Here is a 14,797-nt window from a genome sequence, read left to right as displayed (position 1 = left end):
TTGGCGTTAGGAAGGGCATCCAGCTGTAGAAACACTGCCAGATCTGATTGGCCTGGTGCAGCCTTCGGGCTCCCCAGACCCCAGTTGAACCGTCCAACCCATGCTAGCATGGAAAGCGGACGTTAAATGATGATGATGATGATGATATACATGTATATATATATATATGAAATGTTGTTTATAAAATTATTTTAGCCTTTTCTATCTTGACATTTTTTTCCATATATATTACACACACACATACATATATATATGTATATATATATATATATATATATATATATATATATATATATATATATATATATATATATATGTGTGTGTGTGTGTGTGTATGAGTGTCTGTGCTTGTAACGCCCGACAACTGATGTGTTTACGTCCCTGCAACTTAGCAGTGTTTGGCAAAATACTTCGATCGAATAAGTACTAGGCTTACAAAAAATAAATCCTGGGGTGGACTTCTTTGACTAAGGCGTTGCTCCAGCATCGCCGCAGTCACATGACCCAAAAAATAAAACAAAAAAAAACTATGCCATTTTAACCCCTAGCAACGCCGGGTATCTATGCTATTATATATATATATATATATATATATATTATATGTTTGATATTTTTATATTTTATCTAGTTTCAGCTCACGAGCTGTGGCCATGCTGGGGCACCGCCATTGATATAATATATATATATAAACCGTCCTTAAGATTTTGACTTATATACCTTAATTAGGAATATACTGCACGACAATATGAAAGTATAGATACACACACATACATACATATATATATAATATATAGACACACACGTATGATGCTATGAAAATTAAAATCAATATCTGTTACTAACAGTAATAAGCGTACACACAGATATACACATGAAAAAATGTGAACTGCATATCGTTGTCTCCAAAGGGAAAGTATCTAAGTGTGCTTTGACAACCCCACACATGTTCGTTAATGAATCAACGGCCGGTGATCCATTATCATCATCATCATAATCATCATTAAAGATCGCCAAGAGGAGATAACTGCAAGCGAACTAGTTGCGAACACGCGGGAACTTGAGGTCATCCTTTTATCACACATAACAACATGGCTGACGATCAAACACAATTCGAAACTTTGTTGGGAAATCTTCTTAGCGTGGATAAAGACATTCGGACACACTCCGAGGTTGGTACAGAAACTTCAACAGATCTACGTTGCTAAATTTCCTTCAATTATTTCTGCCTCTTGTAGTTGTCTTTACCGCTGTAAATCGATTCGGCGAATATTTGCTAAGAGGAGGGGGGGAAGAAATATTTTTTCGTTATATATATCTATATCTATCTGTATCTATATATATACTTACATTTATATGTATATTGTTGGATAAATGATGACAAATCGTGTGTCTTTATCATGTTTTAGATGCCTTTATCTCTCTCTGTGAATGTTACCCAATGAATTCTTTAGGAACATGTGTACACAGTTTTTGTATGAATCCTGTTACTAGCTTTGAGATGGAGATTTTTTTGTTGGTTTTGCGCTCACGTTGCCGGTCGTTTTTTTTTCTCATGTTCAACTGTAAGTTGTTAACTAAGACATATTTTTGTCTATGATCTACCAAAAAAAATGAAAAAAGAAAAAAAAAATCGATAGTTTTAACAAACATTGTATGATGGAATCCTTTCGTTGCATAAATAATTTTTATATCGATCCACCAAACTTCTCCATAAATATCTCCAGGATAGTAACAGCATATATAATTTTTACTTTACTATAAATTGTCTGTTTTCGCTCTATCAAATATATTAACCTTTGAAATAATGTCTTAAATATTACAGCTTTTTTGACTGACTCCATCATTTTTTTTTTTTTTTACCATAAGTAGATTCAGAACATTCGTTGGGATTGGAGTCTTAATTCGCCTCAGGAATTTATATATATATATATTAAAAATATATATTTATACATCTGTTGTCATTTAATAACTTTGATGTATAAAATCAAAAAATTCAGATTTAGTTTTTACCTGGTAAAAGAAAATTTACGAATGTATTTCGTAAATTTATTTCGAGTGAATGTGTGTAGAAAGCAAATTTCGAGAAGCTCTCTCTACCATGTGGCCCGAAGCCGGTGGGATGTTATTCTATCATCATCATGTTATACACCTTTACATACCCGCATATAACCATAATGTAGGAAGGAATGTATGTATGTATAATGCGATTACAGAATTGATTTGAATTTGGTTAGCTTATTTAAACCCAAGACATAAGACATGTATGTAGACTTTATGTGTGTGCGTATATACATGTATAATGTATAACGACGAGTTGTTACTACGTTGCTAAATATTATTGACAATGTTTCGGATTATTTATTAAATATCTGCCTACATGTCTAAAATAACGTAGCATGTCTCATTGTATATCCAGTATGTAGATTAAGGTGTATAAGTTTTAATATTAAACAGGTGAGAACTGAAACTACACATGTGTATTTATTGATTCATGTATATGTAGCCAGATGCTCATGATTCTCAGGATTGTTATAAAGCTTTGAAAAATTCCTACATATCCATGTGTTTGAACTTTTTTTTATCAAATAGCTAGGAAAGCCCTTTTTTTTATGACAGTTTATGCTTAAGACCCGAGCATCAAGTGAATACGCCCTTCTTTCTATCTAACCTTTAATTTTTTACTGTCTTTAACAAACTTGTGTGATCTTAGTTTCTTCTTCCTCTCAAAAAATAGAATCGAGACGACCATCTTATATTTAAACTGAGGGTTTAAAAGATATTTTTAATTTTTAATCTGTTAAAATAAAAAATAAAAGGAGAAACGAATTCCATTTTTCGAATATTAAGAAATATTTCCTTGCATGCTGGTGCGTAAAAATTCTGTGTTCGTTTTTGTGTGATGGCGAGGGTGTGGGCAAAATTCCACCCATGTGTGTTTCTCTGACAAATAAGTAATTACTCAAACCTAATTTTTTTTCTTTGTTACTACGTTCATGTTGAAGCAACATCTGTTGTAGAGCTTTTTTTTTTTTTTTGCATCGGAGTAAAAAAGGCGGGATTAGGGATTAAGTTGGAAAAAATAATTAGTCGTGAGATTGTTTAGATCTGGCATAAGACAGAAATACAACCTCCCGAAGGAATTGAAGAGATGCAGACATGGTATTCTTCCTGAACTCATCCCGCCTGAAGCAATCAAGGCGGTAAAAACGGCTGGAAATGTGTTGACGTCAATGATGAATGATTTAGTCATATTAGATCGGTCGAATTTCTCTCTTATATATATATCGAAAGTTTAACTAAAAATCATGTGTAGACACTTATTACTGATTATTATATAATTGCTTGAAAGATGTGATATCCGGTAATAAACAAACTGTTGCTTTCGGAGTCAGAATTGTCTGTTATGATCCAGAGGGGCCAAGATAAAAAAAAAAAAAAAGAATGAATTTAACTAGTATGGTAATTCGAAAATTGACCCGAGTCCTCCTCGTTTGGAAAAAAATCAATAAGTTCTTTTCTAGTAATTTATTTTTCTAATTTAAAAAATTAAATAAATTTTCTGCATCTGTTCTTAATGGCTCACATCTCTCTTTATATATTTTTCTTAGATTTCTGAATACCCTCGGGGTTTTGTTTTGAAAGATTAGATTTTTCAGATCTATTTTATTATATTTATTTATGTAATGGAGACGGGTGTATTCTTGTTATTGTTGATAGAATGTCACAAATAATACTGATACTTATTTTATTAACCCTCGAGTGATGGAGAGACTCATCGACTCCGAAAATCCAAGAGTAGAGAAGTCGAAACAGTTCCATCTCTGCTGCCCTCCTAAACTGATGAAAATAGTAACCTCGAACTTGTCAGATCCTAAATAGTCGTATATTGTTCCTGTGTGTCGCTTTTTCGTTAAATTATTCTTGCTATTATTCTGATCTTGACTTTTCATCGGAAATCTCTGTCAGTAGAATCTTTAACCACCTCTCGAAATTTTGTGCACCCCATTTTTTAAAACTGTCTGCCTCATTTTCTTGTATTGGCAAGTTCAAGATAGGAAGTTTTAAAAAAATGAAGTGACATTCGTTTTTCTATCATCGTACTTTTTACTTTTCATATTTAATTTCTTAGGTGAGTAGATTGGCAGAATCTTAGAGCATCAGATAAATTGCCATTTGCCTTTCGATAATTTGCTGCATCTCTTAATGTTCCAAGTTCAGATTCCACTGATGTCAATCTTGCTTTTCATCCTTCTTGGGTTCTTATAATAGACTGTCCCCATTCCTGAAATTTGAGCCCTGTGCCACTGTAAGAAATATAAAGAAAATTGCTTTTGCCATATCATGGGAGATTACACAATGTGATGTATGTGTACAAATGTAGATATGTGTGAAAGTTGTTCACATCCATCTAGCTGTCTAGTGCCTATCTCTTTCTAGGTATTATTATATATGACTCCACCTGTGCCTCTACCTATCTAATCCACTTCTTAAAGTGCTCTTTGCAACTTCTTGAACTGACAAGATGACATCTGATCAACAGATTCACTAAATAGTTTGAAGATAACCTTGGCAATGATCCTCCAGTTTCATGTCATTTCTGACTTGTTGATCAATCTTTTTGATATTTCCAATGTGAACAAGAACTTATCTTCTCTCTCCAAACACTCCAAAATTTTAATTGCACACTGGATCACAGTTACCTCCCCAGCTGACCTTGTAAATATGAAATAACTTTCCTTGTTAATTTCCAATCATCTAGAGCTAACAGCTCTAGTCAGTGCCAACATGAGGTGATAAACTAAAATTCTTTTCTCCATTATTCCTGTTTTTCCTTTCTTCTTTCTGTTAATCTCTTCTAAGAATTGTCTAAGCTCAAAACATTCAAAACTTATCTACTTCATCCCTTTTTTGTTTAGCATTTACCTTATAATTAGACTTTGTTTCCACTTTGTCTTCTGTATGACATACACACATGTATGTAACATGTCTGGAAGGACTGGACGAAAGTGGTTAGCAAAGATGCAAGAACAGAAGACGTCAGGTATATTTATAGCAAAGGGAAAAGGTGAAAAGAAGTTTGCCAATGTTCTAAGATATGAAGATCAGAAGTGTGGAGCATGCTAGATTGCAAGGTAGAGTATGAAAGATAAGAAAACCAGAATGTTGTGGAGTGCATACTGAATGAAAAGAAGGAAGTACAGAAATGCTCTTATGAGTAGAATGATGAGTATGCATAGGAGAGAAAGGGTCGAACATAAGTATACCCAATCATAGAATGAGCCAAGTTGACACTGTATGGTGGATAGAGTAATTAAGGATAAGAAGGCAGGGTAGACACCCTGTCTATCAGGAATTACTGTTGGAATGCTTGAATGTCTAGCAAAGTGGTGCTAGGACCAATTATTTGCATAATAAATTAAGTAGTACAAGAGGACGTTCATATCCAATGGTTAGTGTAGCAGCTGCATCAAGTGTTATAAGAGTAAGGAGATGCGCTAAAGAGAGGAGACTATAGAGGTGTCAACTGGTTTGATCAAATTATGAAAGTTACGGAAAGAGTTATAGCTGTAGCTCAGTTGAATAGGAAGAGAATAAACTGAGATGAAATGTAGTTTGGTTTTGTGCCAGAAAGAAGTATTTCTGATGTCATCTTCTTAGTGAAAAAACTACAGAAGTACTTAGTCAAGATTAAGCCTCTATACCTGGCATTTGTTGACTTAGAAAACATTTGACAAGGTTTCATGCCCAGTGAGCTGGAGGTCAGTGATAAGCTAGGGTTAGATGAAAGACTTGTGAGAGCTATATGAGATATTCAGAAGCATAGCAGTGTATTCAGCAATGAATTTGATGTTCAAATTGGAGTCCGTGAAGGTTCACTCCTCAGTCCCTTTCTGTTTGTTGTAGTCTTCCAAGGTATATCAGTAAAATGTTAAGACCAACTGTGTGAGAACTCCAGTGTGCTTATGACCTATATTTTTTTTACCAAATCTCCAATAGAATTAGAGAAGTTCTTGATATGGAACCAAAAAAAATCAAGGTTCTTCAAAGTAAACTTAAAGACTAAATTATTAGTTAGTAAGAAGAGAAGACAAAACTCTGCTACTATCAAGGAAATGACTATGCTGTGTATGTAGAAAAGGAGTTGGCTAGAATTCCATATGGTGTACTCATTGCAAACTGGATGTTCACAAGATTTGGAGATCATTGTGGAATCACAAGCAAACAACAAAGAGAGTAGATGTCACATGCAGCAAGTACAAGGGGGCAATAGGTACTAATAATACAAAACTGACTAGGAGTGATTTATAGCTTCTGTTACCTAGGTGACCTATTTAGCAGTGGTGGTAGGAGATCTGAAAGCAGAGTAGCCAGTATAGGAAGGAGTTGGAAAAAGTTCAAGGAGCTGTTATCTCCTTCAGAATGAAAGGAAGTCTATGATACTTGTATATGAGGCAAGTGCTGTATAGTAATGAAATGTAGGCCTTGAATGCAGAGGATTTGCAAAGGCTAGAAATTAAAGCAGTTTTCCTTCACTGGATATATAACTTTAGTGTGCATGACATAGGGTCTTCCAGCAGCCACCTTCTTGACCCAGGGCATCACTACCTCCTCCAGGTATTTGATGTAGGCCTCCATGTTGAGTGTGAGGCTGTGTGGGAAGATGAATGGAGGCATAATGTCGCCATCATTAGTGATCACTCCAAACACCATGATGTTCACTGGATGTTTGATTTTTATCACTCTTGGTACATGTCCTCAGATTGACATCCAAACACTCTGAAATGTTCATATTGGAGCTTCTGGTGTGAATTCCAAGCACTACAACATGCCTTTTCCAACATGCCATTTCATGGTGCTGTTTTTCTCACAGTTGGTACCCAACTGACCCTACTGTACTCTAGTTGATAAAATCAAAAACAGACAATGCACATGTGAGAAATTAAAAATATAAAATGGTGACAATTTACCCATCGCACCCTGTGTGTGTATGTATATATATATATAAATCCCCAAAATGGAACAACGTAATGGATGACAACGAAAACATATGGGCAGATGGATGCTATAAGGACGGACAGAACAGACGTGGCTTTCTATTCATCAGTCAAGTTTCCAATTATCACTACAGTTTCGGCCTGTTACACTTGAGACTTCAAAATTGGTAGGCCCCAAAAATCTAAGCTAAGGACATTAAATTTTTGGAAGGAAGTGGGCAAATAAGTGTGACAACACGGACAAAAAAAAAAAGCGAGAAAACAGAAAATGTTACACGATTACAACTACAAACAACGAGAATAACAGCAGGTGACTTTCGATTAAAAGGACAAGTTATGTTAAACTGGTGTACTTTGTTTTGGTATCTGGTTTGCAAGATTCTTTGTGAACTTGTGTGTTGAAGCAAATTATGTTGTCTGGGGAAAGTCATTGTCTTAATTCCTTATTATCTAACACACTCACCGGTTCAATTTCCATTCATTATTTATACTTTTTCTTCCAAAATTTTCATTAATTTTGCAACCTTGTCAATGGAAGTTGACTCTGTCTATTATTGGGACTCCAGTAGTAATGGACAGCCAACATCCATTGACAAGGTTGCAAAAGCAATTAAAATTTTAGAAGAAAAAGATATAAATAATAAATGCGTGGAAATTGAACTGGTGAGTGTGTTGGATAATAAAACATTAAAACTATATATAGTTGTGGTTGTATATAATGTATGTGTGTGGAGAAAAAGGGAAAGAGACAAGTTCAAACACCTTCATCAACTTAACCTGTTATCTTCTCATGATCAATAAAGAAAATATGTCATCAAAAGGTGCAGGTGTGGCTGTGTCGTAAGAAGCTTGCTTCCCAACCACATGGTTCCAGGTTCAGTTTCACTGCATGGCGCCTTGGGCAAGTGGCATTTACTATAGCCTTGGGCTGACCAAAGCCTTGAGAGTGGATTTGAAACGGAAAGAAGCGTCTTGTGCATATATATATATATGTATATACCTATGCGTGTCTTTGTGTGTGTGTTTGTCCCCCACCACCAGTTGACAACTGATGTTTATGTCCCTGTAATTTAGCAGTTTGGCAAAAATAGACGGGTCAATTTGTTTCACTTAAACCCTTCAAGATGGTGCTCTAGGATGGCCACAGCCCCCAATGATGGGAACAAGTAAAAGATAACAAGGTAAATCCAGGGCATTTTGAATTGTCAGAATGCTGATGTGTCGTACAAGATGCTTTGCTCTGCATCTATTTCAACTTTGTTCCATCTGAGTTCAATCTCATCATCTGCCTCTAGATAAGTGCATGACTAGCACGGCAAAAATAGGCTTGGCAAGTCCTTATAGCAAATTGCTAGATTATTCCAGCTGCTCGTTTTACATGTCAATAAACCAGCAGGCAAGAGGAGAACATAAAGAAGTATTTATATGTATGTGTGTGTGTGTGTCATGAAAGTCTACTTTTGCATGTTTATGGGTCAGATGAGAGTATATTTGGATAGTTTTTGGCAAGTTCTTCCTATACATACACATGCATACATATATAAATGTGTATGTGCGCTCACACACAATCACACATTTATGTGGCTGTGTGGTAAAATGTTTGCTTCTCAACCACATGGCTCTGGGTTCAGCCCTACTGCATGGCAGTTTGTGCAAATGTTTTTACTGTAGCCTTGGGCCAACCAATGCCTTGTAATTGGAGTTAGTAGGTGGAAACTGAAAGAAGCCCCTTTCTCTCACTCTCGATGTGTGTGTGTGTGTGTGTGTCCTACCACTGGTTCACAACCAGTCTTGTGGAAACATCAAGATAGAGAAAATGTTTGTTGAATCTGTTTCTTGCATTGCGAAACTTCGTTTTATATTTCCATGCTAGAGATTTCCAAAACTAGAGATTATATAGTTTTGTTCCCTATTGTTTGTATGAGTGTGTACACACACACGCAGAAGGGTGAGCTAGAAAGTATTGCAATTAAAATTGTATTACTTTCTGACTCCTCCATGTGTGTGTATATATATATATATATCATGGCTCGGCTTCGCAAATGAAGATCAGGAAGGCTGTCCACGTCGCGTGCATGCACGCTCATGACTGACAATTCCAATATGGGAAAGGCAGGTTCGTGAGCAGTGTCCACAGACGAAGGTAACATCCAGTGTGGTGTCAGAGGTGGCTCACGCCTTCCTCCTGCGTCTCTTTGTTCCTCAAACTTGCTGACTGTGATGAAGATCGTGTGGCGCCAGACATCACGGTCCGCCCATCGAAGGGGGTACTTCAGTGGTGTGGCTTCAATGCTGGGGATCTTGGCCCACTCCAAGACTTCCAATGTTTGTGACGAAGTCACTCTAGTGAACGTTGAGGATGGTGTGGATACATCGCTGGTGGAAGTGCTTGAGGAGACAGATGTGACTGCGGTAAGTGATCCAGGTCTCTGAGCCATAGAGAAGAGTTTGAACGGCAGTTTTTAACATAATTTCTAGGTAACTAAAAAAAATTTTAAACTGGTAGAATGTGTTTATAAAACATCTTTTTCTCTTGGCTTTATTGAGAAAATTCTATAGTTTGTAAGATATTTGGGTTTTTTTTCCTTCAATTTCTGCAATTTCAACCAATCACTGATGTCTATTGAGGTAAAAAGCATTCTGTGCCGTATGAATATGTCCCTCGTTTAAGAAACAGATTGGGTTTAGTTACATTTGTGAAGAAAAAAAGATACCCTTCCCACCACCCCCAACCCTAAAACAGATTGAAATGCAATAGATCGATACTAACGTCATAATTATGGGTGACAATTTCATATGACACCGCTAGAAAAACTGCCATTCAAACTGAAAAGATCCGAGATGTGTGAAGAAGTGCCACTCCCAAATAGTTGAAGGAATCCGGGGTAGAGGTAGACCCAGGGAGACATGGGATGAGGTGGTCAAGCATGACCTTTGTACTTTGGGCCTCACAGAGGCTATGACGAAAGACCGAGATCTCTGGAGATATGCTGTGACTGTGAAGACCCGACAAATGAAGTGAGTTCATGACTCGCAGGACAGCCTGTTGCCCTAACCTTAAATCATAGGGCAACATGTTGTGCTTGAAGAGACCTATTGAGTCAAGTACATCAATTTCAAAATAAAAATCAAATGGATATTGTAGTTGTGATACCCGTGCCGGTGGCACGTTGGGCCTCACAGTGGAAATGACGAAAGACCGAGACCTCTGAGATATGCTGTGACTGCGAAGACCCAACAAATGAAGTGAGTTCATGGCTCACAGGACGACCTGCTGTGCTAACCTTGGATCGTAGAGTGACCTGTTGTGCTTGAGGAGACCTATTGAGTCAAGTACATCAACACCAACATCAAAATAAAAATCAAATGGAAATTGCAGTTATGATACCTTGTGCAGGTATCTTCTACTATAGCCTTGGGCAAACCAAAGCCTTGTGAGTAAATTTGGTAAGCGGAAACTGAAAGAAGCCCGTTGTATATATGTGTGTGTGTGTTTGTGTGTCTGTGTTAGTCCCACCCCCCAACATCACTTGACAACTGATGGTGGTGTGTTTACATCCCTTTAACCTAGCATTTTGGCAAAAGAGACCGATAGGATAAGTACTAGGCTTACAAAGTATAAGTTCTGAGGTCGATTTGTTTGGCTAAAGGCAGTGCTCAAGCATAGCTGCAGTCAGATGACTGAAGTAATTAAAAGAATAAAAGAAAGAATATATCGTCATCAACGTGTAATGTCCATTTTCCATGCTGGCATGGGTTGGATGGTTTGGTTGAAGTCTGGAGAGCCAGTAGCTGCACCAGGCTCCAATCTTATCTGGCAATGTTTCTACAGCTGGATGTCCTTTCTAATGCCAATCACTCCAAGAGTGTAGTGGGTGCTTTTTACGTACTGCTGACACAGGAGCCAGTCAAGTGGGCCTAGCATTGATCATGTTCGGATGGTGCTTTTTACATACCACCGGCACAAGAGCCAGTCAGGGAGTACTGGCATCGGCCACGATCAGTTAGTGCTTTTTACATGCCAGTTAGGTGGACCTGGCATTGACCACGTTCAGATGGTGCTGTTTACAGGCTACTGGACTGGGAGCCAGTCGGGGGCACTGGCCCCAGCTATGATATTTGTGTTACTTGACTCAACAGGTCTTCTGAAGCATATGGTATTGCCTGACGCACCAGGGGTATTCTTAACAGGGCCGGACATGCGTGACTGCAATCTCACTTTAGTTGCCGGGTCTTCTCAATCAGAGCGTATCTCCAAAGGTCTCAGTATCCTATCGTTGCCTCTGTGAGGCCCAATGTTTGAAGGTCATGCTGTACCACCTCATCCCATGTCTTTCTGGGTCTACTTTTTCCACAGGTTCCTTCTGCAGTTAGGGAGTGGCACTTCCTCACACAGCTGTTTTCATTCATACATAAAACATGGCCATACCAGTGCAGTTGCCTCTCTTGCACCCCACATTTGATACTTCTTATGCCCAGCTTTTCTCTCACGGCGCTTACACTCTGTTGTGTATGCACAGATCATGCTAGCTTCATTTCTTTCAAGCCTACGCATGTCCTCAGCAATCATGGTTCATGTTTCACTACCATGTAGCATGGCAGTTTGCACACATGCATTATACAGTCTACCTTTCACCTGGAGCGAGAGGCCCTTAGTTGCCAGCAGAGGTAGGGGCTCCTGAACTTTGCCCAGGCTATTCTTTCTTACTCTAGTCGCTACACTCTCAGAGCAACCACCTTCACTACAGACTTGTTTGCCTAGGTAGCAGAAGCTATTAACTACTAGTTTCTCCCCCTAGCATGTGGTTGAATCTGTTTTCTGTACATCTTCAGTGTTTATTGCCCCAGGGCATCTGTCGCACACACAAAAGCTATTTTCCCAGTTAACCTACCTTTGATATTACTGCACCTTTTATGTGTCTATAGCTTACACCGGGTGCATCATATGGAATTTCTACCCATGCCTTTTCTACAGATTGAGTAGGGCCATCTACCTGAAGGGGGTTGTGATTTGACAGTCTTCCTACTTACTAAGACTTTGGTTTTTGCTAGGTTAACCCTAAGGCCCTTTGATTCTAGGCCTTGCTTCTACACCCTAAACTTTGTCTCCAGTTCTGGCAGTGACTCGGTTATTAGAGCAAGGTCATCAGCATAGAGGAGCTCCCAGAGGCATCCTGTCTTGAATTCCTCTGTTATTGCCTGGGGGACTATAATTAATAAGAGGGGCTGAAGACTGATCCTTGGTGAATCCCTACTTCTACTTGGAATTTTTCACTATACTTGTTGCCAACCCTCACTTTACTGGCAGCATCCTTGTACAGGGCTCTTACAGCTCTTACTAGCCACTCGTTTATCCCCTGTTTCCGCATTGACCATCAGATAAGGGATCGGAGGATCCTATCAAAGGCTTTCTCCAAGTCAACAAAAGCCAAGTACAGAGGTTTATCTTTGGCTTGGTATTTCTCCTTAGCAGAAATATAGCATCAGTGGTGTTTCTGTCTGGTACAGAACCAAACTACATCTCATCTAGGCTAACTCTCTCCCTAATTAGTTGGGCTATGATCCTCTCTGTAACTTTCATCACCTGATCCAATAATTTAATACCCCTGTAGTTATTTCTATCTAAAGCATCACCTTTCCCCTTTGTAGCAGTTGATTATGATGCTGCTACACCAGTCAGTGGGTATGACTCTTTCATGAACTACCTGATTTACAATGTGGATGACCAGGCGATAACTCACACTGCCCGATATTTTAAGTATCCCAGCAGTGAATCATGATTGGCCAGGTGCTTTCCTTGTCTTCATATCCTTAATTGCTTTATCTGCCTCTGTATTGTCGATTCGGATAGCTGGTCCCTCAATTGGGTCAACCATTGGAAGACTCTCCTCCTCCCATTCATTCTCCATATTCAACAGTCTTTCATAATGGCTTCTCCAAGCCTTTTTCTTTGCAGAATCATTAAACGCAAGGGCACCATCTATGTGGACACATTTTCTCACACACTTTCTTGCAATCCAAAATACAATTTTGTTCCTCACATTACTGAACATTGGCAAACTTCTTTTCTGCCACTCCCTTAGCTATATAAACGTGTTTCTTAGCTTTCCTTTTGGTTATCTGACACATTCTCCTGCTACCTCCACTCTTCCAGGCATTCCAAGCCTGTTTCTTTGCTCTAATGGCCCTGTCTACAGTATTGTTCCACCACCATGTTACCCTAGGTCTGGAAGGGACTTTGCACCAGCAACAGATTTGGCCTGTGGCACTCAGCAAGCTGTCTTGCAGGAATTCCCAGCTGCCTTCTATATCACAGGACTGTAACTCCTCCTCCTTATCACATTTCTCGGTAAGAATATCCCCAAATCTCTGACCATGTGAAGGGTTCCTAATCTTCCAAGTCCTTCTCCAGATTGGCCTGGTTTTTGATATCCTTCAGACCTAGAGTCTAAAAGTCACTAATAACTAGTCTATGTTGGGTGGGGAACATTCTTCACTAGGAAGGGTCTTTGTATTTAAGAGCACCCATGCATCCTGCTGTCTAGTGAGAATGAAATCGATCTGGTTAACTGAGTCACCTGATTGATAGGTTAGCTGGTTCCTGAAGTTGGTGTTGCAGATCAATAGGTTATTTGCATCACAGAAATCCAGGAGCCTAGTTCCCGCTTCATTTCTGGTACCAACTCCATGACCCCTATATGCACCATTGAAGATACCAGATTGTTGTCTTACATGCCCATTAAAATCTCCAGCCATAAAGATGAGATCTTTGTCACTCGTCTTTGAGGTAGCCCACAGAAGGATATAAAAGTGTATGTATATATATATATATTATATATATATATATATGTGTGTGTGTGTGTGTGTATGTATATATAGCTATGGATATATATGTGTGTGTGTGTATATGTATATATAGCTATGGATATATATGTGTGTGTGTGTGTATATGTATATATAGCTATGGATATATATATATATATATATGTGTGTGTGTATATGTATATATAGCTATGGATATATATTTATATGTATGTGTGTATGTATATATGTATGTATATGTGTGTATGCATATGTATATGTGTGTGTATGTACATATATATATATATGTGTGTGTGTGTATGTATATATGTAATTAATTTTTATTTTTCATAACGTAATAACCTTTTTATGTAATAAAATAAACGATTTATAATAGCTTATCTTTATGGCCCTTTTAATTTCTCGTGCTTGTGTACACACGCACTCGCAGCAAAAACCTTTGACTTGTATAATAAAACTGCAGACGTAATGGTTGACAAAGAAAGTAAAAATATAGGACTGCACTATATGAAATTTATCTGTCCTCTCTCACATTCTTTCACTTACTCCTCCACCTTCAATTTTAGATAGCGCGGGAACTCCCTCGACACAAATTAGTTGAACACATGTTAACCTACTCTTTCGTCTCGTGTTAAGTTTAATTCTCTGTAGCCGGGTGTTTCTGTAGACGTTAATTCTCTTGCTTTATGTTTGTCCTTTATTCCGACAGTATTGTGGCGGAGGTGGAGGTGTGGTTTGAGATTGGGTTTAAGTTTTGTGTGAAGCTAATTGAATTTTTTTTTAAAAGAACAACTGTTATTAAACTTAGACTAGTTTTTTTTTTCTCTCTAAAAGTACAGTACTTCAGTCTAGTTTTGGCAGTACTTCAGTCTAGTTTTGGATATATATATATATATCCACGAATATATATATATAATGGAATTTGTATCTTTGTGGTACCAGTGCCGTGGCACACAAGAAAATCATCCGAACGTGGCCGT

The 14,797-nt window shown here is 38.0% G+C and overlaps 1 protein-coding gene across 1 annotated transcript in view; it reads left to right on the top strand.

Moving 5' to 3' along the window:
* Nucleotides 1-1,016: 1,016 nt before the first annotated feature.
* The window catches only part of LOC115216545 (importin-5), a 119,686-nt gene continuing 105,905 nt past the window's right edge, over nt 1,017-14,797 (top strand). Inside the window, exon 1 of the mRNA XM_029786003.2 lies at nt 1,017-1,169. Coding sequence (XP_029641863.1) covers nt 1,089-1,169 — 81 coding nt within the window. The 5' untranslated portion in view covers nt 1,017-1,088. The remainder of the gene's footprint in view (nt 1,170-14,797) is intronic.

This window comes from Octopus sinensis, linkage group LG10 (genome assembly GCF_006345805.1).
Source record: "Octopus sinensis linkage group LG10, ASM634580v1, whole genome shotgun sequence".
NCBI classification, from domain to species: Eukaryota; Metazoa; Mollusca; class Cephalopoda; order Octopoda; family Octopodidae; genus Octopus; species Octopus sinensis.
This window is presented reverse-complemented; position numbering and strand designations above follow the sequence as displayed.